Source organism: Microcebus murinus, chromosome 18, assembly GCF_040939455.1.
Source record: "Microcebus murinus isolate Inina chromosome 18, M.murinus_Inina_mat1.0, whole genome shotgun sequence".
Taxonomy (NCBI): domain Eukaryota; kingdom Metazoa; phylum Chordata; class Mammalia; order Primates; family Cheirogaleidae; genus Microcebus; species Microcebus murinus.
In genome coordinates this window covers 20,483,567-20,511,437 of record NC_134121.1, presented here as the reverse complement: position 1 = coordinate 20,511,437, position 27,871 = coordinate 20,483,567, and the positions used below count along the sequence as shown (strand labels likewise).

Genomic DNA, 27,871 nt, shown 5'->3' with positions numbered 1-27,871 from the left:
CATATGTGAAATATACCTTATAAGCTGTGACTAACTGTACCAAAAAAGGGAGCATGGTTGCCATTACTAACAGGATGCATATTTGAAAGGCATTCTAGCCCGGCTGCCTGGCTGCAAATCCCCGCTTGATTGCTTACTGGCTCTAGACCTTCTGCAGGAGAATGAGCCTTTGTGCCTCATTTTCCCACCTGCAAACTGGGTATACAAATACTACTCTCTTCATGGTGTTGTGAAGATGAAAGGGATTTTCACGTAAAGCTCTGAGAACAGAGCCTAATGTCGGTTGATAATGTCATTCACTCCAGGGCTGGGAGGGAAGACAGGTTAGGGCTTATTTGTGTCTGTCAACACACCCTTGCCGTGAAGGAGGGTGTGGCTCCTGTCCTCATCAGACATGAAACTCTTAGGTCCCAACCTGCCACCTCATCTGGGCCAAGATAACAGATTTAGGGGCCAAGACTGCCCCTCCCTGCCTTGCCTTTCTAACAGTTCATGCCCCAAAGGCAAAAACTGTGAGGCTGGGCCCCCCAGTGCTGAGGGGGACCCCCCACACATAGCTTGTTCATGGGGCCCCTGCTTGGTTCTTTCTGGAGCCCAGGTGGGAGGGAGGGAGGGCCTACTTGGACGGCCAGGCTGTGGCTGGAGGGCTCAGGAAGGGGGGGGGGCAGGACGCTCCACAGCCAAAGCCTCAGATGATAAACCTCTGGGCTGGGGCTTCAAGCCCTCCCTCCTGTCCTCCTGAGCGGAGCTCGCCCCCTCCCCTCTCAGCTACCAGGGAGCTCAAACCCTACTCTCTTCAGGGTGGTCTGACAAACGGGCTTGGGGCGGTTCAGAGGAGAACAAAATCTGTTTCCTCCCTGTTCCCTCCCCCATTCCCACAGCTGGATCCTAGTGCTTGTGTGCTTTCAGTTGAACACTTCCTGATGTGCGAAGGGCTGGCTGTGCACCTGAGACTGTGTACACAGGCACAGACAGGGACTGCACTCGGGAGCCTCCGTTCCTGCCCTGCTGCAGGCTGGGGCCAGGTTTGGCAATCTTCTGGAACCCTCCTGGTTCCGGGTGGGCTCCGATTACAAGTGCAGTCTGGGAGCCTGTGCTGAGGTCAGGGGTGAAGGAAGGAAGACAAAACCAAATGCGTTGCAATTCTGCATCTCCCAGACTCTGCACTGGGACCGCAGGGTGTGGGGCCATTGCCCACAGCTCCTCCCACTGCTGGGCCACGACCTGACCTCCTCTCTCAGTCTCTGTTCTGGCTGTTTCCTGCTGTGTCTCAGGCTCCTTATCCATAAACCAGATTAATGACACCTTCCTCCCTGGGCTCCTGGGAGGAGGAACCCAGGTGAGAGTTTGCAGATGTTCTCAGCAGCCTCCAGGCCTTCTGGGGTAGGAGATGGAGGAAGTGGGCAGATATCTGTATCTTGTTTCGAAAGAAAGGCCAGTTGCTTGGGGACAGAGCAGACAAATGGCCGTGCGAAGTCCCACTGGCAAGTCAGAACCAGCCCAGCCCCTCTTCCTGAGAAGCACTGGGGCTGGGAGGTGGAGAGCCAGGGCTGAGGTCACTCAGGGGTCCTCTAAGAATTCTCCCCTGATAAAATGGAGAGCCAGGGCCGCCCATGCCCTCTGCAGCAGGGCCGGGGAGGAGGTGGGGGTGACTCGTGCACTAGTGCTTCGGCTGTGTCAAAGCTCGGTATGGGTCACCTTGGCTTTGGGGGGGGGGCGGTCCCTCCTGCCCCTGAGGCCTATGTGTAGGGGCTTCACCAGATGCAAATAACTGCCTTAAGGGTCCAGCCAGCCAAAGGCACACACCCAGCTCTTCCTCCTCCCCCAAAGGTCCCTGTCGTGAGAACCTTCTGAAGCCCCAAGTGCAGGCCCCATGCATGTGACTGGCTGCTGGCTAGTGTCATTTCTTCCCCTTTTGTAGATGGAGTGGGAGGTTTAGGAGGAAGCAGAGCCCTGTGTCTGTCTGCCTAGGTGGCGGATGAGCGCCGCCTCAGCGGCTTCTGAGAAACCCTGTCCCCTTTGCTTTCCCAGGATTGTTTGTTCCCTCGCTGTTTCCTTTATTCCCTCCCCAGTGTGGACTGCTCAGGGGCAGCGACAGGATTAGTGGTTCTGGGACTCTGTGGCTACTTGGACCCCTCTGTGGGTCCCGTGCAGAGGTGGGAAGGAGCAACTCTGTCATGTTGGTCCTGAAGCAGCCTCTGTGTCCTCCAGGGAGTGTTAGAGACCGTGACACTCCCAACCCGCCCACCTGGGCCTTTGTCCTGCCTCCTGGTTCCTTCCGTTTCCCTGCCTGGCGTTCTTACCTACCCCCCACCCTTCCACCTGTTCAGATCTTCCCGACCTCCAAGGCCCCTATTCCTGTCCACCTCCTCCAGGAAGCCCTCTGAGCTGCTCCCATACAACCTTGGAGCCACGTGGCTGGTATTATGGTCCAAGATGGGTATATCCTCCCTAGCATTATCCACTAAGTTGTTTCTTTTGTGTTGGTCCATTTCGTCCAAATCAGTTATAAAGTTTTCAGGAGCAGAGATCATGGATCATAAAAATAATCTCCTAAAACGAAAACTAGAACCCCTATCATTCCCCTGCCTCAGTCCCTCCAGGCAAAGCCGAATCATTCCATGGGCGTAAAATCGACACTCCTTCCCCTGCCGGAGAGGCAAACCCAGTGATGTGCCCACAACTATTACATGGCAGAGTTGGGACTCGTACCCACACTGCCTAGCATTGGAATGAACCCCGTCCTGTTTCCTTAGCGAGAACTGGACGCCGAGGGTCCCTGGGTTCTAGCGCTGAAAGGCCCAGAAGGAGGGGTTCTGCGTTTTCCTGCCCCTGTTGTTGTGTCTGGACTTTTTAGAGCTCGGCGGATGAGGGAGCCAGAAGTCAGAGCATTGTCTGGGTATTGGAGTGGATGAGACTTCCTCTTGTGGACTGACTTGGGCCCGGCCACCATCAGAGTGAGACAGAAGGGAGGGTGGAGTGAAGCATGGCTGGAAGTTTGGCTGCTGTGGTTGACTCGAGCTGGTGGTCATCGCGCGGGGGGAGCCAGCGATAGCTTTGGGCTCCCTCAGTGTAGGTGGTCCCTGCTGTCCAGTATTTTCAGCAGAGTCACCTATCCTCTGCTAGAATGCTTCTCTTGTCAGAAAGCTCACTACCTAATCTTCTGAGACAGTGGGGCACAGCTCTAGTGAGCCCAAATCTGACCCCATCGCTTTTTGCCACTGCGGGTCTGCAGAGCAACCCAGGCTAAGTTCAAGGCCTCTTCCCGCACAGCCCTCGGACACGTGAAGAACAGCAACCGTATCTGACTCAGGCTTCTCTCGTCCAGGTGAACGTGTCCTCCCTGTCATGCCTTCTCTCTGTGGCTGGATACCTCTCTGTGGCCTGTCTCCCACAGTCTGGGCATCTTTGGGGTTCTTCCAGTCATACGTTTAATATTTACTGGTAGGTGATGTAGGAAACACAGAGAATCACGCTGAAGAAAATGCACCCAAGCCCCGTTACCCACAGTCACAGTGCTGGACATTAAGATGATGGCTCAAGCTCCCAGCCACTGCTGCAGGAAGGTCCTCAGTCACTGTCTGTCACCTCAACCTCTCCACTTGCAGGCCCTGGAGCCTCTTGGTGTAGACAAGCAGGGAAGACAGATAGGTTTCATTGTCACGTCAACCTGACATTGAGAATCTGAGGCTACAACCACGCTCAGTGGAAAGGATCATCGTGGTAGGAAGGGCTAATCAGTGCCACATCTGCCCTGGGCCTGCCGACAGTGGCTTATTTACCCCCCACCTCTGCTCTCTCTCCTTCTCCCAGCCCATGAAACCCCTGAAGGCCACAGCCACCACCTCCCAGCCCGTGCTCACCATCCAGCAGATCGAGACCATCTTCTACAAGATCCAGGACATCTACGAGATCCACAAGGAGTTCTACGACAACCTCTGCCCCAAGGTGCAGCAATGGGACAGCCAGGTTACCATGGGCCACCTCTTCCAGAAGCTGGTGAGTCTCCCAGGGATGGAGGGGACTGGTCACCCTGGCCCTCTTGGCCTCCTTGGAGGCCTGGGTTATCTCTGAGTCCTGGAGGAACGCCTGGGCCTCTTCTTTATGGGGTGCCTGGGGCTGGATTAATGTCCAGCCTGAGTGTTGGGACATGTTCACAGACGTCTGGTTCCCAGGCTTTCCATGATGCCCTCTCCCCCGGCTCTGCCTGTCTCTAGCTGTGTCCCCCTGGGGACTCCCAGGTTAGACCCATGGAGCCCCCTGCCTGGCTCTCCTACCATAACTTCTGATAGCCCAGCGGGAGAGGAAGGAGACTGGGGGTCAGTGGCAGTGCGGTTCTCTGGGGGTGCATGGCTGGGGGTGCAGGGCACAGAAGAAGGGTGCAGCACCCTTCTTCTCCCCTGCCCTGAGACCAGCTGAATGGACAGAGCTCGACTTAGGCCAGAGAAACACTTTGCTGAACTCTCCTTGGGCTTCAAGTTCAGCATGTTCAGAACTGGACTCAGCATCTCTGAAGTGTCTGCTCTGCTTCCTGTCTTTATCTCAGTGGGTGCCTTGGACTCATCCTAGGTGCCTCCCTGCCCACCCTAGCCCTACCCTGCCCACTCCTCGTCCCGTGGAGCCCACGTCTTTCGTGTCACTCACAGCCACCTCATTCTCCAGCCCCTCGGGTGCTCTCCCTCTGGGCCACCAGTGACCCTCACCTGGACCCTGACAAGTGGCTCCCACCTCCCCGCTGTCCAGCAGCAGGAGAGTCAGCCAAGCCCCGACCAGACCTTGCTTCTCCCAGCTCCAGTCCCTTCAGCGGCTCCCCCTTGCCCACTGCAGGAAGGCCAGGCTCCAAGGAAGGGCTCATGGGACCCTCTGCATGCTGGCCTCTGCCCAGCCCTGGCCTCTGGCTACTCCCTGCCTCCTCGCCCCAACACTGGACTTTCTGCTCCACTTCACCCTGCAGGCACTTTCTGGCCTCTCCGTACTTGCGGCTCCATCTGTCTGAAATGTCCCTTCCACATCTTTTCTGGTTTCTTCTGGTCAGTTCCCAGCTTAGGAGTGACCTCCCCAGAGAAGCCTTCCCCAGCCCCGGAATGTGGCCTCTGTGTCATCCCCTCAGTGAGCTTATAACTGCCTGTCTCTCTAAAACCACAGGCTCCTAGGGGACAGACTGTATTTCCCTCTCATTAGACCATCTCAAAGGTCAATACATGAATGAATGAATGAATGCACCATGACCTTGACCATTGAGTCCAGGGAAAACGTGGAAGGGCATAAGGGAGACATCGCAGGGCCTGAGATCTACATCCTGAGACCCCTGTTTCTCGAGACCAGCAGTGTTGTGGGGACAAGCACAGCTTCTAGAGCCAGGTCACAGCTGGGCTTGAATGCCAGATTAAATCTGTGACCGGGCAACTTACCCAACCCCTCTGTGACTCAGCTTCCTCATCTGTAAAGACGAGGTTAGTAATAGGACTTACCTCATTGGGTGGTTGTGAGGAGCAAGTGAGTTAATAACCGAAAGTGCTTGGAACAGGCCCGGCACAGCATAAATTAGTAAATACGCACCGATCATTGCTGTTACCGTGATTGTCATTGTTATCAGGAAGAGGCACCCAGAAAGCATCCTTTCCAGGGAGCTCCACGCTTCTGGTCGTTGTTGACCCAGATGCTTCCAGCTCATTAAGTTCAGGATGGTGAACTACTCCCTGTCCCAGGGAGTCTGAGCCAACTGTCAGGAGGCACAGAGTAAACCCAGGCGGGAGGGCGAGTAGCCCAGCACGGCAAGGCTGTTGCCGTTTATCTTCATCGCTTGGACCCTGCTGTTACCTGTTCTGGGCTCTGCTCCCCAGGCTTGGTCATGAACTTGCTACCCACCTTCCCTCCCCAGCACGGTGAACTGATGTCTGAGGCCCCTGAGGCTACAGGCCGGGCAGGGCCTGGTGCAGGCCTGGGCATCTGGAGGCAGTTTATTTTCAGCTGAAGTCTTTGGGTATTTGATTATTCATTACAGGGAGAAGGGAATTAGCATCTCTCTGCTGTTTGTTTTATGAGATCACCCCAGTGCCAAGCTGCTGTTTCCAAGCAACCTCCACTTCCCCGTTAATGACCCTGGCAGGCCGGGCCTCGGGCCCTACAGCCTCGGGTGACAGTGGAGATGGCAGTGCCTGGGATGGCCCGGGGCACACAGGTGGCTCCTGCTCCTGGCTCACGGGAGGGCAGTGTACCAACCTGGGCACCCAGACTTTATCCTTCTCGTGGGAAAGGGGACAAGGAGAGGCCTTTCCTGGAAGAAGAATATCAATGATTTATACTTTTTAGCATAGGAAGCAACTGTCTAGCACATCTCCTGTACCCTGGGGCTCTGATGGACCAGTGCTCCCACTGGAAAAGGAGACAGGCTCCATCCCTTCCTGCCCCTCCCTGCAATTTTTTTTTCTTTAAAGTCTGGCCCCTCTGGGGCTGAGACCTGCGCTGCTTTGGCCTTCGCTCCCCCCAAAGCACCCAGTTCTCACCCTCCTACTGGCTGCCTTGGACCCTCCTCAGCCCACCCCACCCCACAGCTTCCTCAGAGAAGGGCTCTGTCCTGGGAGGCTCCGGGCCTGGGGGATGCCCCGGCCAGTGCCCCCATCACCCCAGCCCGGTTTCTTTGGGTCGCTGAGGAGCACAAGAATTCTACAGAAAGCAGCGTGGTCTGTGCTGGGCCCAGTGCCAGTTTACTTTCTCTAGCACCTTGATGGAAAGCAGGTGCCCCCAAGGAAGCGAGGCAGCACCTTGCTACTTGGTTGAAAAAAAAAAGTTTAAATAAAAAAATCTAGAGAATAACATAGCAAACAACTATGTACCAACCTCCGATAATTAACAGGTGCCAAGCTCTAAAGTTACGTAGTGAAACTTTCTTTTTTTTTTTTTTTTTTTGAGACAGAGTCTCGCTTTGTTGTCCAGGCTAGAGTGAGTGCCGTGGCGTCAGCCTAGCTCACAGCAACCTCAATCTCCTGGGCTTGAGTGATCCTTCTGCCTCAGCCTCCCAAGTAGCTGGGACTACAGGCATGCGCCACCATGCCCGGCTAATTTTTTATATATATATCAGTTGGCCAATTAATTTCTTTCTATTTATAGTAGAGACGGGGTCTCGCTCTTGCTCAGGCTGGTTTTGAACTCCTGACCTTGAGCAATCCGCCCGCCTCGGCCTCCCAAGAGCTAGGATTACAGGCGTGAGCCACTGCGCCCGGCCAGTAGTGAAACTTTCTAATCAAGAAAATGCTGTAAAGCATTACGGTTGAAGCCGAAGCTGCTCCCTACGTTCCTTCTCCTCTTGAAGCAGCTACTGGCATGAATTTTGTTTGTACAGCCTTCGAGACTGCAGTTTATCTGCAGTTTATTGTCACTACATATCTGTATCTTTTTTTGGCTTTGTGTGTACTTTTTTTTTTTTTTTTCTTTTTTTGAGAGCGAGGTCTCACTACGTTGCCCAGGCTAAACTTGAACTCCTGGCCTCAAGTGATCCTCCTGTGTGGCTGGGACTACAGGCACGTGTCACCACAACCTGGCTGCATGTATTTTTTTTTTAGCATATTATAGGGGTACAAGTGTTAAGGTTGCTTATATTGCCCATGCTGCATGTACTTTTAAAATGCGTACAAGTGTACATGTATATCATATTTTGCAATTCAATCAGGATTCATTTTGAAACCTGTTGGTGTTGCTACACATAATCAGGTTCATTCAGTTTCACTGGCGTGTGTGTACTTGTGAGCATTTTTTTCAGCACCTCCACTATGAGGAAGAAGAGTAAGGCAGTGAATACCCTTGTCACACCTCCTTGGGCACACACACATGCAGGTTTCTCTAGAGCAGTGCTGTCCAATAAAAATATATTATGGGCCATATGTATAATTTAAAATTTTCTCGTAGCCACATTTTTAAAAGTAAAAATAAACAAGTCAAATTAATTTCAAGACTATATTTTATTTAGATCAAAAATATTATCATTTTGGCCGGGCGCGGTGGCTCATGCCTGTAATCCAAGCACTCTGGGAGGCTGAGGCAGGCGGATTGCTCGAGGTCAGGAGTTCGAAACCAGCCTGAGCAAGAGCAAGACACCGTCTCTACTATAAATAGAAAATTAATTGGCCAACTAATATATATATAGAAAAAAAAAATTAGCCAGGCATGGTGGCGCATGCCTGTAATCTCAGCTACTTGGGAGGCTGAGGCAGGAGGATTGCTTGAGCCCAAGAGTTTGAGGTTGCTGTGAGCTAGGCTGATGCCACAGCACTCACTCTAGCCTGGGCAATAAAGTGAAACTCTGTCTCAAAAAAAAAAAAAAAAAAATTATCATTTCAACATGTGATCAGTATTAAAAAATTAATGAGATAATTTGAATTCTCTTTTACACACTAAGCCTGTGGAATCCAGTTTGTATTTTACACGTAACGGCTCATCTCAGTCTGGACTGGCCATAGTTTAGGTGCTTAGTGGCCACAGGCAGTGAGTGGCTACTATATTGAATAACATAGCCTTATGGTTTATATGTAGAAGTGGATTTGCTTAAGCAGTAGGCTGAGATTGAGCTTATTTTCAGCTTTATTAGTTATTGACAAGTTGCCCTCCAAATAATTGTACTAATTTATACCCCGACAAAAAGTCTACAAGAGTTCACATTTCCCTATATTCTTGCCAACCCTTGATAGCATTTTTAGACTTTTAAATTTTGAGCCTTCTAATGGGTATGAAACAGTATCTCACTGTGGTTTTAATTTTAATTTCCACCCTTTGCTCTCTTAAGAGGAAATGCATACACACAGCCCAGCCATAGAGAGGGCTCTCCATAAATATTTGAGGAATTAATGAGCCTCGGTTTCCCCTTTTGCAGTAAGTGGCGATGGGATCTGCCCTGCCTCCCAGAGGCGGCGAGGGGAGGCTCTCTGTGATCATAAGTCATAGGGAGCTTTGTGTTAGATGCTGAGTGACATGCGGATGTCGTAGTAAGGTGGGGGCTTTGCCTCCCTGGGGCGGGAGGGGGTGGGGACAGGGACCTGGAGGCAGAGGGGATCGGGAAGACTGCACCTTTCAATGCTGCGCCCCACACTCTGCGTGGGGAGGGAGGACTGAGCAGGCCACACATGCTCACCCCTCACCCCCCACCCGCCCCACCCCACCCCTGTCTCTCCCTGCTCCAGCTAATTCTAGGATGTGAAAGAAATGTGAGGCATGAAGGGGCTTCAAACCCTGGGAGACCTTCGTGAAGCTAAGGGAAGCCAAATGTTGTGATGAGTCGAATTTCTAGCATGCCAACAAAGGCCCTACCCTGCTTTCCCCCACCCCCAGTACCCTCTTGTTAACCTTATTGGCTGAGCCGGTTTCCATGGAAACTGTCAAGTTCAAAGGGATACTGTAATATGTTCATCCCTGCCTTTCCCCCAGTTCCCAGCTAGCCCTTTGGAGCTGAGTGAGAAGTTCTGAGCGTGAAGGGAGCTCCAGGTGCTCTGGTTTATGCTTTCATCCATTCATTAATCCTCTTCCCGCCCCTCTCCCACCCCCCTCTCCCCCCTTTCTCTGTCTCCACCCTGCAGGCCAGCCAGCTTGGTGTGTACAAAGCTTTTGTGGATAACTATAAAGTGGCTCTGGAGACAGCTGAGAAGTGCAGCCAGTCCAACAACCAGTTCCAGAAGATCTCAGAGGTAGGCAGCTCCCCTCACAGCCACCCTGACAACTGGGCTTTGGGGGCTGCTTGGGGTCTCCCAACCCTTGCCTGCCAGTTGGGAAAGTGGTCACCCTAATGGGTAGCACTTAGCCTGATATTTGCTTTCTGGCACCTGAAATTTTCCCTTTCAACATAAAAATATTGATTTGTTTGATTTATTATTATTATTCAATTTTAGGATAGAGAGAGGAACAAGGGAGGCAAAAGAAAAAAAAGGCCATACTCTCCCACACTGTGGTGATCTTGCGTGTCACTTCCCTTCTCTTGGCCTTTGTTTCCTCTTCTGTAGAATGAGTTGTCCAGCTAATCCTAAACTTGCTTAATCAGGATCACTGGTTTAAAATGCAGATTTCTAGGCACCTTCCCCGGAGCTTCTGATTCAGAAGGCTTGGGGTGGGGCCCAGGAGTCTATGTTTAAAAGCTTCTGGATGATTTTTATGATCAGGAAGATTTGAAGAAGTCTGAACGAGAGAGTCTTTTAAGATCCTCGCCAACTCTAGGACCACAGTCCTACAGAGAGAAGGCGAGGGCCGCTTATGTGGAGAGAAGCCTTAGACCCTGTGGCTGGGAACATACCTGTTCCCTACTGCACCTAAGCCTTTGCTCCATGCTCCTCTGCAGGGCAGAGGGTGGCATCATCTGCCACTGCTTTTTTTTTTTTTTAAGATAGGGTCTTGCTCTGTCACCCAGGCTGGAATGCAGTGGCGTCATCATAGCTCACAGCAACCTCAAACTGCTGGGCTTAAGCAATCCTCCTGCCTCAGCCTCCCAAGTAGTTAGGACTCAAGGCATGCACCACCACCCCTGGCTAATTTTTCTATTTTTTGTGGCCTGGAGGGGATGGTTACTCTAGGATCCTTCAGGAACACAGCTCCGTTCATCCCTTTATCCAGATGACCTCAGTGACACCCCTAAACCACTGGCCTTATAGGAACAGCACCCGGCTTCAAGCTTAGGGCAGGAGAACCTCTGGTTCTGGGGAGGGGGTGATACTTCTGCAGTTTGGAAGTCCTGCCTTAAAGGCCTTTCTTGGCTCTTTGCTTTCTCTGTCTCATCTCTGACATTAGAAAAGTTGGTGAGACACAGGATAGTTTTCCTGAAACTACTGGGGTTATGGGTTATGCCCAAGTTTGGAATCAACTGAGAGGCAGCGCAAGAGTTGGACAGATGGAGTCAGAAATGTCAGCTTGATTACTATTAAAAGCTGGATTGGAAAATGTGGATTTGGATCTGTAGCCACGCTGGGCTTGCTAACGCTTCACCTCAGAATTAAGTGTATCTATTGGGTCTCTGGCAGGGGTGGGAAGCCACAGACCCCTCCCTATAATGAGGGCAGAGCCTACCTCTCTAACTCAGGGTACAGAGAGAAGAGGGCTGAGCTCAGTTTCTTCTCCAAAACCCATGGATCAGATGAGTCACCCTCTGCCTGGGAGGACAGAGTGAGGGGCGGGGAAGTCCCTGCACATGGTCATGAGGATGGACAAATAGCACTTCCCCTCAAGGCTTCCATGCCTCCCTGGGAACAGAGTGGACTCCTTGGTCTATGCTCAGAGTGGCCCTGCCAAGGCTGCCCAAGTGCCCAGGGTCAAATATGGACCAAAAAGTATGGGGTCTCACCTCTTAGCCCGGGCTGATTTCTTGCTCTCTGTGCATAGGCAGAGACCCCGCACCCGTCTATAAGCCTCTTGCAAAGCCTGCCCGACCCAGAGGGCAAAGCCAGGCCCATGGCCCTCTGCCAGGTGGCTCCTCATTCTGACTCACTGGATGACGCTGTTGCTTCCTGCTGGCACTGCCACTTAATTACTGCAATTAGGCTCTTCTGCTTTGCAGCAGGAGTGATTTCATACCTCCAGGCTGCACTGGAGTGGGGGTGGTGCCTGGAGAAAAATTCCCTAAAGCTGGGAATCCAGGCACCAGCCAGAGACAGAGGCTGGAGAAGCTGAGTAAACCCCCGCATACACACGCACACACACGCTTACACGCATGCACGCAGGCGCACGCCCCGAGCTCAGTCCCTGGGAGCTTCCTCTATCTAGAAACAGCTTGAGACAGAAGCAGGAAATGTGGGGCTCCTGCCCTCTGGGCATTTCCTCTCCCAAGCAGAGTGGGCAATACGACCTGGGTCCCTGACCTTGGCCTCACCTCGCCCCTGCCTTCCCCCTGACATTCCTCTTCGAGGCTCTGTGCACTCAGTCTGCCAAGTGGGGATTGCATTACAGCTCCAATTGCAGGCCGCACTGTCCTGTTAGCAAAAGCTGGGGCTGGAACCTGTCTCTCCACAGGAGGATGGAAGAGGTTTGGATGAGATAAGCCATCCCTGGAGTCTGTTTCCAGCACTCACTACTGGGTCACTTGGCGTGGGATCCAGGAGGGGTGCTGGCGGTTCCTCCCTTGCAGCTTGCTCTCCGTTGCCGATTACAGGCACTGGGGTGTAGGAGGTGGCAGGGGGCACTGGGGGCTGGCTGGGTCCCTCCTGATATGGGTAGGATGTAGCTTGGACTGCCCTGTGGAGCTCAGCATCTCTGCCCCAGGTCTGCCACCTCCCTGCTTCCCCTGTGCAGGTGTGTGGGTCCCTCCTCCTTATTTCAAGGGTTGCTCATGCCCAAGGGGCAGCTGGCACACCTGGTACTTGTTGACTCAAGCCCTGTCTACACTGGGCTCATGTGCGGGATCCCCGAGTAGTGGCTGCCGGGGGGAATGGCGGGGTGGGGTCCTGCTCTTGCCACCACTCATTCTCTGCAAGGCCCTCAGGGTTGCTGGGGACGGATCTTAGGTGATAAGGCTGAGGTGTTCCCGTTCTCCCAGTGCTCCTTACTGACCTGTCCTGTCTCTGCTACCTAGAGTCCCCTCCTTCTTGCCCACACCCCAGCCTCTGGACTCCACGAGGCTCCAGGAGATCGCAGGTGTGGGCACAGGGGATCTGGGTGGCGAGGCAGAGGCAGGCCCATGTCCATGGGGCTCACCGCTGGGTTTCAGAGCCCATCTTCCTGCAGTGTCCACAGTGGGGGGCGGGAGGCGGAGGGACAGACCAGGTAGTGATTCCTTTCCTCCCTTTGGCAGGAACTCAAAGTGAAAGGTCCCAAGGACTCCAAGGACAGCCACACGTCAGTCACCATGGAAGGTACTTTGGGGAACGGGCTGGATTACAGTCACCTTCCTTTGTCTGGCTCTGCGGACTACGGGCTGTGTGAGAGCGGCGCCCTCCCTGCTTCTGCGCGTGTGAGCGTGTGTGCTCGTGCACGAGAGCGAGCGAGGGAGGAATCCAGCCTCGTCCCCAGGCAGCCAGCCAGCTACAAACGTGCTCCTCCTTAGGGTGCCAGCAGGCTGCTCGCGCCCTCCCCTCCCCTCCCCTCCCCTCTCCACTCGCCTCCCCTCCCCTCCTCCCTGCTGGAGGAGCACTTGGAAGCGGCTGCTTGGTTCTGGAGGCTGTGCAGCCGCAGCAGCCGGCAAGGTGGCTGGGTGGCCGGGCTGCTGATGGGAGCCGGGGAGCCGGGAGCGATGGCTGCACGCTCCTGCTGCAGGGACGGAGGCTGCCATGGAAATCCTCCTCATCATCCGCTTCTGCTGTAACTGCACCTATGGTAACCGGCGCCCCTCCACGCGAGGCGGTGCACTTCCCGCCTCTGGCTGGCGCGGGCTCAAACGTGGCCGGCAAGGTTTGGGGGCAGCAGGGAAGGGGGGCGGGCAAGCGGCCGGACCTGCATCTTACCTCCACCCCAGCCAGTGTCCGGCCCGGAGTTGAAGTCTGGGCGCCTCCAGGGGCAGGGTGGCTTCGGAATGGAAGGACCGGGCTGGAAGGGTCCAGGTCCCCCTGAGGATCCGTGGGGAACCGGGGAGTTAGCGAGAGGCTTTGAGCAACTTCCTGGAGAGGCTCTTAAGGAGAGAAAGTGACAGGCTTACCTGCAGGCGGGACGACCCCGAGGCCGGAGAGAGGGTCCACGGGGCCAGGCCGAGAGTAGCAGATGGTCTGGGCAGCAGCACCTCGACCGAGAGGGCTCCAGCCCAGACCGGAGGGAGAAGTTGGGAGTTTCTTTGTTTGTGGAGCGAGGCGAGGAGGTTGAGCGGCCAGGGTATTGTGTGTGCGGAGCCCGCTCCCAGACCCCCCAGGGCCCCCACGCGGCAGTGGGAGCACGCGGAGCGTAGCGGGGGCAGGACAGCATTGGGAGGTGTGTTTCCAGCCCCCGGAGCCCCTCGGGCGAGGTCTGGGCGCTCAGTGTGGAAGGCACTGCTGTGGAGAGGGGGGTGTGGCAGGCTGCTGCTTTGTGAAGGTCACACGCCCCCCATTCGACGAAAACGGACCTGGAACGTCCTCTTTGCCGTCCCCCCATGGGGGATGCGTGTGTCCTGGGACAGGTGCGTGCTGCCAGCCAGGCTGTTGCTCACAGGAGGCTGAAGCAGGCGAGGCAGGGAGCTGTCCAGAAGCCCGTGGGCCAAGGGGTGACCCACGCTGCCTTTGGCCAGCTGCTCTGGGCCCCGCGTGTTTGTGTGGCAGGCGGCTGGTTTTAGGACCTTCCTCTTCCCTCCTACCAGGTGTTTTGTCTCCGCACCCTTCTCAGTCACTTTGCTTTCCTATCTCCGTGGTAACCTGGAGCTCCTTGTCTAAGGCTGGAGGGAGTGGGGGGTGGCGGTTCGCTGGAGGAGAGATGGTGAGGTTTCCTGAGCTCTTTCCCAGAAGCCACTATGTAGGAGGGGCTGTGCAGGGCCATTGTCCCCTCGCCTTCTCAGACCGTCCTGTGTGAAGACCACTTAGGGCGGGAGCAAGCTCCGAGGCAGCCTCCTCTGGTGGCTCCAGCAGGACAGGCACACGAGCTCTGTTCTGACGGGCAGCCCATTCGGGAATCAGAGGGGAAACGCTCTTTTTGGTCTGGCCTGGGAGTGGGTCGGGTCTCAATGCTGCCTCCCTAAAAGGAAAATCAGCCCTTCGCTTGCTCTTCCCTCCCCACAGGAAGCCTAGCCTTAGCGAAACAGACCTGGGACCTGGATCTTCGGTCCCTGCCATACTGTCTTTGAAGTCAGCTTCAAAGTGGGGCGTAAGGAATGAAGGAGCCTGCTTGTAAGGAGGGGGCTCACCCCTTCCTGGTGAATTTTCCTGAGAACTTTCCTGAGGTTCACTGGGCTTTTTACAGGAGCTGCCCTCCCCCTGAGAAAGGAGGAGGCTCAAAGTTAGGAGCATGCGTAGACCTAAATTCAAAGCCCAGCTACCACCGAATGCTTGGTGATTGTGAGCATGTTGCATAATGTCTTTGTGCCTCAGTCTCCTTATCTGTAAAATGGGGCTAGTGAGAATTGCTTCCATTTTTTTTTTTTTTTGAGACAGAGTCTCGCTTGTTGACCAGGCTAGAGCGAGTGCTGTGGTGTCAGCCTAGCTCACAGCAACCTCAAACTCCTGGGCTCAAGCAATCCTTCTGCCTCAGCCTCCCGAGTAGCTGGGACTACAGGCATGTGCCACCATGCCCGGCTAATTTTTTTATATATATATATTAGTTGGCCAATTAATTTCTTTCTATTTATAGTAGAGATGGGGTCTTGCTCTTGCTCAGGCTGGTTTCGAACTCCTGACCTTGAGCAATCCGCCCGCCTCAGCCTCCCAGAGTGCTAGGATTACAGGCGTGAGCCACCTCGCCCGGCTGCTTCCATTTTTAATCACAGGAAACAATACAAACAAATCAGTTAACTCAGCGCCATTGTGCAGAATGAGTACCCTGCAAACTAGAGAGAGACCAGCTTGCGTGTCCAAGGTCTGACTTTTAGATATTGCAGGTGTTGTTTGCAAAGGTCCTGGTCAGGGAAGGCTTCTTGGAGGAGGGGGAGGGACAGGCGTTGCACCTTGGTGCATGGTTGGTAGCCCAGGCAGAGGAAGGAAGCAGGCCAGCCTGCCAGGGCCCGGGAACAGATGAAGTAGCAGGAGTTCCTGGGGCAACGGTGACCTCCTCACCATGAATTCTTCAAGACACAGGCATGCGGGGGCCATGGGAGCTCAGACATCAGGGTTGCTCTTCTTGCCCTGGTTCCCTCCATATCTGATTGTGACGCTAGGACCTTGCCCCTGTGCTTCACCTGTCCCCACCTTTCCTCCCAGCTGCCCTCCCAGGACTCATTCCACAGCCCCAGCCACGTGGACTGTTACGATGACCAAAGGCGTATCTATGACCCCTCTGAAACCCGACCCGCCATTTGTGCAGACCGCTGAGCTTAGTCAGAAACCTCTTCCTCCTGGGACCCGAGACTGGGTTGGAGGGAGCTGGCAGTGCAGTGTCAGCTTTCCCCCTGGCTGGAACTCAAGGGCCCGCCCTGGCAGGTGTCTGCTGAACTTGTGCTTTCTTTTGGGTCTCTGGGATTCTCGGGTGTGATTTTCCCCCAAAGATGGGCTGGGCCACAGGTGGGTGCTTTAAACAGCCTTAGAAATGGGTCCGCCCTGGGCTGGGAACCGGGCTGTACCCTCAGCGTCCCAGGACACCCCCAGCCTGGTCCTGCCCATTCAAGCCCTCATACCCCATGGGGAGGGTCTCTAGAAATTGCTACATAAGAAAGGGCTACAAATAAGTCCTAGGAAGTAGTTTTCAACCTTTACTATACATTCAAATCAGCAAAGGCGCTTGTTATAGATGCCGATACCCTATTTCACCCTGCAGAGATTTGGATTTAGCTGATGGGGGTGGGGCACAGGCATCTGTGTCTTTTAAGAGCTCTCCCAGTGACTCTAAATGGGCAGCCAAGCAGAGACTGCAGATAAGGCTCAGGGCACCCCACTGAGCTCACATCTTCTTCCCAGCCAAGCAGATTGCTTCCCCAAGCTCTGCCTAGCAGTGTGGGGTATTTATATCTAGGGCTTCGAGGGACTCTCGGGTTTGGGAGCTGGCTGGGGCATGAGTGTCAGCTCTGGGATCTGTCACAACCTGATCCTATGGGGTACCCGGTCTAGGGTCCTCCTTCCTCTGACTGCTTCTATGGCAGGAAGCCAAAGGTCATGACCCCAGGGACAGAGGCACCCAGGTGCAGTACCGAAGCTGAACCCCCCACGTTGGGAGGGGCGGGGCACAGCTGCTCCACAGGAGGGATGTTTGGAAGTGTTGGTCTGCCAGCTGCCACCTCCACCTGTCCCTGCTGAATCCCAGCAATCCTCACTTGGTGTCTGAGTGGCAGAGGGGTGTGGCACAGGGGGGCCTGGCTGAGCTTGCATTTTCCAGCCCATTTGGGGCTCCCATATGTGAGGCTTGACCTGAGTTCCTTTGGGAAATCTTTGTCCCTCAGGCTGCCACCTGCTTGAAAGCAGAGCCTTTCAGTGGCACTCTGGCCTCCCTCCCTCCTGTCCTGTCCTGTCTTGGGTTTGAGGGTGTGGCCAGTTGTGTGGGTCAGAATGGGCAATGCCAATCCTGGCTGGCCAGGCCAGGCCTGTGGCTGGAGGAGTCTAAGAATGACCAGGCACGGGGGAGCTGCCCTTCCTGGAAAAACAGCATGTCTCCTATCCCATCCTGGAATCCTGGTTCAGGGTATGCTGGACCTCTGCGGGGCATGGCAAGGTGTCGCTGTGGGATTCACGTGGGGGTACAGGGGAGCATCTGCTCTGAGCCAGGACAGGCTTGGGGGACAGCCCTGGTGGGAGGTGAGACAAGGAGGCAGGGGTAGGGGGGAGCCTTGCCAGGGCTTGCATCTCCTGTCCTGCTCCTTGGCCTGCCCTGGGAGTGAGACCAGAGGTAGCGGTTGCCATGAGCCTGCTCTGGCTTCCTGCAAGTGGGCACTTGTGTGGGGAAGCAAGGTGGGTTGGGAGATAGAGCCGGTCTCTAAGGTGCCAAGTTGTTCCTGGTATGTCATCGTCCTGTCCCCTTCTCCCTGCCTCTCCCAACAGCCCTGCTATACAAGCCCATTGACCGAGTCACTCGGAGCACCCTGGTCCTACACGTGAGTGTCAAGTCCTCTGAATGGCCAGGGAGGGGTTAGGAGTTTGGTGAACGACAACACCTGGGGTGCTGGAGTCACTGAGAACAGCCCATGCAGGGTGTCAGGCAGAGGGTCCCTGGGCCTGACTGCACCTGCCTGGCCCACGGTAACCATGCCAACGGGGCCAGGGCCTAAATATAGCTTGGCTACTAAGCTTGACATTTGGCCAAATGCTCCCTAGGAGGCAGGCACTTCCTGCTTCCTCATCCCCTGCCTGGAGGTCTCCAGGGTCCTTGGAGCAGCTGCGGAATGGGTAGAGGGGTCTCTCTCCCAGCTGCTTGGTGAGATGAGCCTCCACCTGGCTCTCCCCAGCAGGGGAAAGAATAATGACTGCAGCAGGAATGAAAAGAGCCACAGTCCTCTGGCCTGCTGCTCTCTTTCATTTTTAGTTCAGATTTGGCAGGTGTGAGTGTGGGTCCCTGAGTGCCCACCTTTTGAATTCTTTTAGTGAGGATTGAGCACGCCCCTCTTCCCATTGAGCCCCAGAACTGATCCCCCCATTCCTTCTCACCACCTGCATTCCTTCCCAGGACCTGCTGAAGCACACACCTGTGGACCACCCAGACTACCCACTGCTCCAGGATGCCCTCCGCATCTCCCAGAACTTCCTGTCCAGCATCAATGAGGACATCGACCCCCGCCGGACTGCAGTCACCACCCCCAAGGGGGAGGTGAGCTCAGGGTCCAGCACAGCCTTGCACCCAGGCTGAGGAGTACGGGTGGACTGGATCCCCCATCCCTCTCCAACCCTGACCCCCATTCCCAGCCAAGGAGAGGTCTTCAGTCCTTGGCCACCCTGACGACCTATGGCATTTCAGGCTCTAGGCTAAGAGCTTTGAGTTTAGCATCTCATCCATCCTCATAATAACCCAATGAGGCAGAAGAGGAAACTGAGGCCTGGAGAATCTCTTAGCCATAAGTGTCAGAACTGGATTCTGTATCTAGGGCCATCGTCTGCAGCCCCATGCATTGTTCCCCACACCAGGGAAGCCAGCCTCTGGGTACCTCAGTCTTGAATGCAAACGCTCTCCCCCTTTAGCCAGTGGGATGCCATCAGGGTCCCTTGGGAGGCTGAGGGAACAGGAGCACTGAGCCACATTAGATGGGCTGCACAGCAGGGGGAGCTGGGGAGTGAGCCCAACAGTGGGAAGGGCTGGGACTAGAGGTGGCTGCGGCCACCTGGGTTGCCGGAACGTTCCATGTGGGCATCTAGCTAGATGTGGCATGGCAATCCCCTGTACCTTCCTGGTATCCCAGTGAGGGGAGGCAGTGTGAGGAATCAGAGGGACAACTGCCCTCGTGGATCAGCAGCCTGGCCCAGATAAAATGCTTCCTGTCCAATAGAGGTAATTAAGTGGCGTTTAGGAGTGAAGGCTCACTGGGTTTATGCTCTTTTGTTACATTTACGAGGCTGCAGTGTCTCCTGGGGAGAGAATCATGAGGAACAGGTCTGGAGAGTGACTAATGGGGCATGGAGAATTGTCTCTGTGCAGTTCCTGGAGCTGCTTTGCAACACCCGGGAATGTTACTCGTTAGTTTTACTCTGGGGACATCTGCAAAATCTCCAGAGGGCCTGGAGCACCATCGGTTTCAGGTTGTCTTAATCATGTACTTTCAATATGCTCACCTACATATTGCAGCATATGTAGGTCACACACATGTGTGCCTGCCAAATCCCAACTAGAAATGAGAGTCAGAGCAGCAGGGGGGAGGGCTGTGGCTCCTTTCATTCCTGCTGCAGTCATGTAAGACACACGGGAAAGGCTGGGACAGATTGTGACAGCTCCCGAGAAGCCCGTTGGCTCTGAGGGTGGCCGGGAGGAAACTCTGGAAATCCCACCTGGAGCAAAGTGCTCCTGACCATCCAGAGCCCAGGTCAGAGTCAGCTGCAGGTCCCCTAGGATGCTGCCACGCCCCACTGAGGACAGCCCAGGGATGTCCCATCCACTGGGGGTGGCAGAGGAATCCACCGAGAAGTAGCATAAACAGCCCTGAGAGGGTCTCCAGGGCAAGGCTGAGCTTAAATTAGAACAACTTGTCAGGCTCGGTTGGGAGGGGCTGCCGGGGGCTGTTCGTACCCCAGGGTGGAGGAACCAGGTCGTCCTGGATGGGTTTGCTCCCAGGTGGGAGCTGTTGAGAGCTCCGCTGTTGCTCATATTTTATGCCCCAGGCACTTCGCTTGCTGTTTGAATCTGGATGAATCACCTTAAGAGGCAGATTTCCTTGTCCCCATTTTATAGATGGTAAATCTGAGATTCAGAGAGGTCAGGGAACTTGCCTGAGATCACAGCTGAGAAGTGGCAGTCTGGATTCAAACCTGCGTCCAGGTGACCGGGCAGTGCAGCCCATGCTTTCAGCCCTCCCTGGCTGGACGGTGCCCCCGGCCCAGGCTGGGCCCTCGGCTGCTCTCCCCTTGAGCAGGCTGGGGGGGTCTGTCATCTCCCTTAGACGCGGCAGCTGGTAAAGGATGGCTTCCTGGTGGAAGTGTCGGAGAGCTCTCGGAAGCTGCGGCACGTCTTCCTCTTTACAGATGTCCTACTGTGTGCCAAGCTGAAGAAGACCTCCGCGGGGTGAGTGTGCGGGCGCCCCAGGGGGCAGGGCGGGGGCGACCAGACCCTGCTCCTCATCAACTCGTCAACCTGGGGCGATTTGTGGGCTTTTTTCCTTTTAAAAAAAATGTTTTGATTAGTTTTATTTCATTACGTAGACTTTTTCTAAAAATAAGCCATGTTTTTAATTATAAAGATAATATTAAGGACATTACAGAAAGAAAGCCATCACCCACCCGAACATAAGCATCAGTCTCCTGCTGCTATATTTCTTTCCCTTTTTTTTGAAATGTTCTTATGTTTTTTTCATGCAGTTGTAATCAGAGTGAATGCCCAATTTTGGGCCCTGCTTTTTCTATTTCATGTCATAAGCATTTTCCCTGTGGCTGCCTAATCTTCATAATCATCATTTTACTTTCCTGCGTGATGTTACAAGTGGATATGCCATAATTTACTTAAGCATTCTCCTTTTATTAGACATCTCTGAATTTTTGCTAACTGCGATTCTGTGAATATTCACTCAATGTACTGCTATTCTTTACTGAGGCCTTATGCCATGGCAGGTGCCATGACAAATGCCTTGAATGCATTATTTCCTATTCTTCCCAACAACTCCACAAAGTAGTTATTATCATCTCCATCTCACAGATGAGAGAAAAGCATTACAGAAGGTACATAAGTTGCCCAAGATCACGGAGCTAGAAGTGGAGGAGGTGGGATTTGAACCCTGTCTAACTTGAAAGCCCTTTTCCACCTCATCTCTATACCCAGAAATGTGGGTCTGTTCTGTGCCTCGAACAGAAAAGATTATTCATTATCGTTCACACATTCTTCCACCTGCCTTTACTAATCATGCACAATGTGCTAAGTACACCACCTTACAGTACAGGGGCAGCAAGCCCATGCACTCATTGCAACACTAAAGGACCAAAATGAGAGGTGCAAATCTGTGTCCTCGGAGAAGTAGAGAGGGAGAGGTCATTATGAACTTCAATAAAGGGCAGAGCTCCCTGGAACTGGATCACATTTGAGATAGTTCTGAAGCAGAGATGGTAATAATGAGCAGACATGCCTCTGCCTTCAGTCATTTGCCTGCAGCAGACATTACTAATCAATCATGGATGGCATTCTTTCCCACTAGGCTTTAGATGGGACTTTATCATCCTCATTCCAGTATCCCATTAATCAGAGTTGGCATTCAGAATAACATCAGTATTCTGTCTCTGGCCTAAAGGATAATGAATGTGAGCTAAGTATGGATAGGCCAGAAGGGAGGGAAGGGTGTGAGATGGGGAATAGGAATATGTGGGCCCAACCAGGAAGGCTTCCCTCTTCTTGACACCCAAGCCAGTTTGGGATGTGTAAAAACCTCAGTTGTACTGAGCCAGAAGACTGGCAAGGTGCAGGACCTGAGCCCTCACTGCTGGCTGACCCTGGAGTCCGCTCTCATTACTCCATATGCGTGTTTCCTGATCAACTCCCCAAGATCATTCTTGCCTGTGACAAGTTCTCAGTAAATCCTTTTCCAGTGGATTTTTGCTTCTGGGCCCAGCAGTTTAGGCTCGAAGAGCCCTTCAACCTCCCTCTGGCTTGTTTGCAGGAAGCACCAGCAATATGACTGTAAGTGGTACATCCCCCTGGCCGACTTAGTGTTTCCATCCCCCGAGGAGTCTGAGGCCAGCCCACAGGTGCACCCCTTCCCAGACCACGAGCTGGAGGACATGAAGATGAAGATCTCTGCCCTCAAGAGTGAAATCCAGAAGGAGGTGAGTAGAGTTTGGCGTCTGAGCCTGGGACCGTTCTTACTGGGTCTCTTTGGACAGGGTGTGCTGGGGAGGTAGAAGGATGGGAAGTTGTAAGGTCTGAGAGTTTGATGGGTGGGGGGGCAGGATGAAAGAGTGGGAGCCCTTGAGTGTGTTAGGGAAAGACCCTGACTGTGTCAGAGTAGCTGTGAGCAGATGGAGGGAGGGCCAAGGAGTCAGAATCCAGATGGGTTAATTATGGAAGGTTTCCTGGAGAACAGTGTGTGTTGAACCCTGTAGAAAAGGTAAGCAAGAAAAAAAAGAAGGCCATCCTAGGGACAAGCAGGACATCTGCAGAGAAAGGACCTGGGAAGCCTCTCTCAGAAACTGACAGACCAAGTAGGCAAATAAGTAAGGAGAGAGAAGACCTGAATATCACAATTAACATGCTTGACCTAAAAACTCATAGAAGCTAGTGCCCCAGCAGAGAACTGAGATTCTTGTCACATACACGCAGAGCATTCACAAGTGTTCATCCTATATTAGGCCACTAAGGAAATCTCAAAGTGTTTCAAACAATTGATAGCATGTAGGTCATGTTCTCAGACCACAGTGGAGTAAAATTAGAAATCAACAACTAGAATATAATTATATGCTTGGAAAATTAAAACTTACAAGAGAAAGAGGAAATCAAAACGGAAACTGCAAACCATTTAGAACTGCATGAAAATGAGAGCACTACAGAGCAAAACCCATGAGATGTGGCCAAAGCACTTTTTAGAGGAAAATGTATAGCCTTTGGTTCATGTATTCTAAAACAGTGGCTAGAGGAAAGCACTGCAGGAGAAGCCTTCCCAACAAATGGAAGGAAGAGCATGGAATGGTTTGGTTGGCCCGGGCTCTCTTTCTCACCTGTCCAGTCTCGGCTTAGGCCTTACCTCCCGTGGGAAGCCTTCTCTGACATCTGACCCACCACAATCTGAGTTGGATGTCCTGCTCCCAGTTCCTGGTGTTTACCTCTGGTTTTGCTTTAATAGTACTGAATTATAATTGCATGGTCAGCTTTTCCTCTTCCCCACTAGAATTTGAACTCTAGCTAGGCGCAGTGGTTCACGCCTGTAATCCTAGCACTCTGGAAGGCTGAGGTGGGAGGATCACTTGAGGTCAGCAGTTCAAAAGCAACCTGAACAAGAGTGAGACCCCATCTCTATTAAAAATAGAAAAAATTAGCCAGGTGTGGTGGTGAGTGCCTGTAGTTCCAGCTACTTGGGAGGCTGAGGCAGGAGGATCGCTTGAGCCCAGGAGTTTGAAGTTGCTAGTTTGAGGTGAACTAGGCTGATGCCATGGTACTCCAGCCCGGGCAACAGAGCGAGACTCTGTCTTAAAAAATAAAAACAGGCCGGGCGTGGTGGCTCATGCCTGTAATCTTAGCACTCTGGGAGGCCGAGATGGGCAGATTGCTCAAGGTTGGGAGTTCGAAACCAGCCTGAGCGGGACCCCGTCTCTACTAAAAATAGAAAAAAATTAATTGACCAACTAAAAATATATATACAAAAAAAATTAGCCGGGCATGGTGGCGCGTGCCTGTGGTCCCTGCTACTCGGGAGGCTGAGGCAGTAGGATCACTTGAGCCCAGGAGATTGAAGTTACTGTGAGCTAGGCTGATGCCACAGCACTCACTTCTAGTCTGGACAACAAAGTGAGACTAACAAAAACAAAATTTGAACTCCAATGAGCAGGCTCTTTCTTCAGTTCTATGTCCCTGATAGTTAGCACATAATAAACAGGTGCTTAGTAAATGATTATTGAGGGATATATGACCAGATGGCCTCTAAGGATCTTTTGAACTCAAACATCTGTCTTTGAACAAGGGAAGGAAAGTCCACAGTTATAACCCCAGGGGTGTTCAGGGCAGGAGGATGTCCTAGGACTGAGGGTCTGTCTGGGGGTGTGTCTGCCCAGAGGGAGCTCCCTGACAGCAGGTGTCCTCCTCCTGAAGGGCTGGGCCCCAGCCTGCTTCGGTGAGCCTGTTCCCTTGCTGGCAGTGCCCACCGTCCCCTCCCCAGGGGCCTCACCCGATCCGGGGAGCCAGCAGGCTTTGTGCCCTCCCTCCTGCCACTAGGTGTGCAGACGTGGCCTCCTGCCCAGCCAAGTCATAGTTTATTGAGCTCCACCGGCTGCTGGCTGCCAGGAGTGTGCCACAAGCCTCACAGAGTTCCTTGTCTGGTGGAGCAGGTAGCCACGTCCATTACTGACCGCAGAGCATGACCCTTGTGACGAGAGTCCTTGGAGAGGCTCGGGTGTTGTCTACAGCTTCATGTAGTCACAGTCTACATGACTACACAGTCATGTAGTCACTGTAGTCACAGTCACTCGCCATCGCTCACATCACTGCCTGAGATCTGCCTGCCCCCCGACCCCTCCTCCGTGGAAAAATCATCTTCCATGAAACCCTGGTCCCTGGTGCCAAAAAGGTTGGGGACCGCTGCCGTAGCAGATTCCCTACAAGTGGGACGGCTGCGGCAAAGGCTGTGTGCATTTAACCGCCAGGTTTACCTCTGAAAAAGTTGTGTCCACTACATTCCCCCAGCAATGAATGAAAGTCACTGTTCCCCACACCGTCACAACACTGGCTGTGAGCATTTCTTACAACTTTGCCAGTCCTAGTGGGTTTAAAAAAAAAAAATGTCACAGAGATTAACTGTAACTGAGAAGCTTTAGGATAGTGTTGGAACTGAGACTTGAAGCGTATTAATGCTTAATAAGGAGGGGATCTTTATAAAGTAGACATAAACTTGGAAAATTGGAAGAGAAGGGTACGAACGCAGGCTTGTTGGAGAATGAGGCTGAGCCGAGGGGACAGGGTGGAGCATGGTGGGTTGTCAGGCAGTGCAGGGAGGCCGGAACCCTGCCGTGGGGGGACCAGGGTGCCAGGCCAGCAGGTGGGGCTTTGTGCTGAAAGGTATCTGAGGTTTTTAAAGCAAGGTGTCTCTGTTGTACCCAGGATTTAATTTAAAGAGGTGCTAGAGCGACAATACAGAGAGGCTAATACCACTGAAAGATTTTTTATTACTTACAGTTCCCAAGAGAAGGAGGCACACGGCCACGTGGGGAAGCACCAGGTTTGGACAGGAGGCAGGAGTGAGGGGCAGGCAGGGCCAGGCTCATTGTGTTTTCTGCAGAGGAGCAAGGCAGGGCAGGGGAAGCAGTTTAGGATGGGCTGGTTACCCGAGTAATGTTGGCAGCCTCTAGGTGGCCTCTAGTTACCTGGCCCCTGGCCCTGGGTGATGAGGGCAGAGGAAATACCGGCTAGGGGGGTGAGAGTTTCAGTAGGAGTGGTTGGGGACATGTGCTTTCCAGGAGGTGGTTTGCATCTGAAAGGCGCACTCACAGGGTTGTCATTTACAGTCTTAGGGATGAGCCAGCCCTGGGAGAAGCAGTTTCTCCTCTCCCAGGGCGGCCCCCCACCCCTCAAGATGTCAAAACATCACAAATTGTAGAAAATGAAAAGGCGCGGTTCATACACAGGGGAACGTTGTACTTAGAGCCGCTGGGTGAGCCACGATGGTGTCTGAGTGTGAGGGAAACCCACTGTGCCCTCCACCCCTGCAGAAAGCCAACAAAGGGCAGAGCCGGGCCATCGAGCGCCTCAAAAAGAAGATGTTTGAGAATGAGTTCTTGCTGCTGCTCAATTCCCCCACAATCCCGTTTCGGATCCACAGTCGGAATGGAAAGGTCAGCAAGGGCCGGGGTGGGACAAAGGCAGGCCCCTTCCTTAGCCCAGAGCTGCCCGCTCTCTATAGCTCCTGGCCCCGACCTGTTGAAATCAGAGACTCAGGCCCTCACTTCCCAAGGAGGCTGCCACTGCTCCAGCCCCAGACTCCTTCCCCCCACTGGTATGGAGCCAGTGCCCCCTGCTGGCCATCACTGGCACTCCCACTTCTGTCACCTGGCTTCCCAGTAATGAGCCCCCCATCCCCACCCCAGACCCTTGCCCCAGCCCTAGCTGCCTCTTTCTCCAAGTTCAGGGGTGCCTGAGTAAGAAGGAGCTTGTTAGCAGCCCCAGACTCTGGGAATGTGCTTGTCCTAACTGTGGTCACCCCACTGAATTCTCATCTCCTCTCTTCAGAGCTACCTGTTCCTACTGTCCTCGGACTATGAGAGGTCGGAATGGAGAGAAGCGATTCAGAAACTACAGAAGAAGGGTAAAGTCCTGCCCCGTCCTGCACTGCCCTGGGCCTTTGCATTTCCAAGTGATGGGCCTTTGCATTTCCAAGTGATGGGCCTTTGCATTTCCAAGTGATGGGCCTTTGCATTTCCAAGCATTTCGTGTCTGGTATCTCCTCTTCATAGTCGCCCTAGAAAGGTGCAAGGGAGGTGGCACTTGATGATGCTACTGATCCATTGAGACCCAAAGAATTTAAGTGATTTGCTAAAGACATGATGAATTAGTAATAGGATTGGACCCAGAGCCCAAGGTCTTTGCTCTCACTCTCTCACACATACGTACACGAACCTCTCCCATTAGATTCTCCTACTCTGACCCCTCTGACAGCACCTGCAATAGTCCTTATGTGTCTGCAAGTCTTTCCCTCCCACCCAAGGACCAAACTCTGCCTCTAGAACTAAGGCGTCTTTCTGAAGCAGCCCCCAAGGAAGAGCAGCAGGTCCTAGTGGACCAGTGCTGATGCTCCCTTCTCTCTTGGCTCTTCCTTCAGATCTCCAGGCCTTTGTCCTGAGCTCAGTGGAGCTCCAGGTACTCACGGGATCCTGTTTCAAGCTTAGGACTGTACACAACATTCCTGTCACCAGCAATAAAGACGGTAAGGACTACTAGAAGCCGAGTCCAGAAGTCAGGGGTCTAAGCTGAGGCTAAGCACAGAGTGACTTATGACAGTAGTCGATTTCGCTTTGAAAGGCTAGACTGAGGAGGGCAGGCGTGGGATAGGCAGGGTTCAGGGGGAGGGAGAGTACTCCAGGGGAATGGTACTAGATCCCCGGCCAGGACAGTAGGTGGAGGCGGGCCTCCCGGGCAGAGGGGAGGGGAGAAGGGCCCCTGCACGCCTGGGAGCTTTGGGAACTTTTTCGTGCGGCCACCAGGTGGTGCTGTCAGACCAGAGATCGGGCTGTGTCTCGCCCTGTCTGCCTCCCCGCCAGCCTGGGATGGAGCAGGGGGTGCGGCTCTCACTACCCCACCCTGGGGGCTGTTCTCTCTTGCAGACGATGAGTCCCCTGGACTTTATGGCTTCCTTCACGTCATCGTCCATAATGCCAAGGGATTTAAGCAATCGGCCAGTAAGTGCCCCTGCCCACCTGCCCTAGGAAGCAGTGTGGACCATTGTCAGCCTTTTGCAGAAAGTCCCTGCGGGACCACCCTGTGGGGGCTCCCACTGCCCGCCTGCTCTGCTCTGGGCTGCCCAGGCTGGGGCCCCAAGATGCAGGCCATTCCCCCGAAGTCCAGGCACCGGCTCCTCTTCTTGGCGGGGGGAGGCTACCCTTGCCCTTTGTCTCCAAGGTCTGCTCTCTCTCCAGTCTGAAACCCTGGAGCTGCAGACACCTGGGCTCCAACCCCCTGTCTGCCCATTGCAAGCTGTGTGACTTTGGGCAAGTTTCTTAACCACTCTGAGCCCCCAGATTACACAGGAATTTGTGAGTCGGACAGTTAGACAGCTAATAGTTGGTACCCATTGCCAGATGCGGAAGCTGAGAGAGGTGAAAGGACTTAACATCACACAGGATCAGAAACCGGGGGCCCCTCCTCTCCACCTGCCCCTTCCCACGCCCTTTCTGTCCTCCCCGCCTCTCCCTGCAGCCCACCACGCAGAGGTTATGCCCTTGGCCCACAGACAGCCATCGGGTCACCCTGGGTCCCTGGGGGAATCGGCCTCCCTTCTCTGTGTCCCCATCACACTCAGCGCCTGTCGTGCTGTGTGTCACATAAGCTG

General features: G+C 53.8%; 1 protein-coding gene across 4 annotated transcripts in view; it reads left to right on the top strand.

Moving 5' to 3' along the window:
- Positions 1-27,871, top strand: part of ABR (ABR activator of RhoGEF and GTPase) — a 178,285-nt gene that overhangs the window by 110,081 nt on the left and 40,333 nt on the right. For all 4 annotated transcript variants that reach the window (XM_012740555.3, XM_012740559.3, XM_012740556.2 and 1 more), the window contains 11 exons: positions 3,814-3,999; positions 9,567-9,674; positions 12,758-12,818; positions 17,544-17,596; positions 18,166-18,306; positions 20,084-20,205; positions 21,785-21,950; positions 25,539-25,661; positions 26,056-26,131; positions 26,645-26,749; positions 27,147-27,221. In XM_012740555.3, the coding sequence (XP_012596009.3) occupies positions 3,814-3,999; positions 9,567-9,674; positions 12,758-12,818; positions 17,544-17,596; positions 18,166-18,306; positions 20,084-20,205; positions 21,785-21,950; positions 25,539-25,661; positions 26,056-26,131; positions 26,645-26,749; positions 27,147-27,221 (1,216 nt within the window). The remainder of the gene's footprint in view (positions 1-3,813; positions 4,000-9,566; positions 9,675-12,757; positions 12,819-17,543; positions 17,597-18,165; positions 18,307-20,083; positions 20,206-21,784; positions 21,951-25,538; positions 25,662-26,055; positions 26,132-26,644; positions 26,750-27,146; positions 27,222-27,871) is intronic.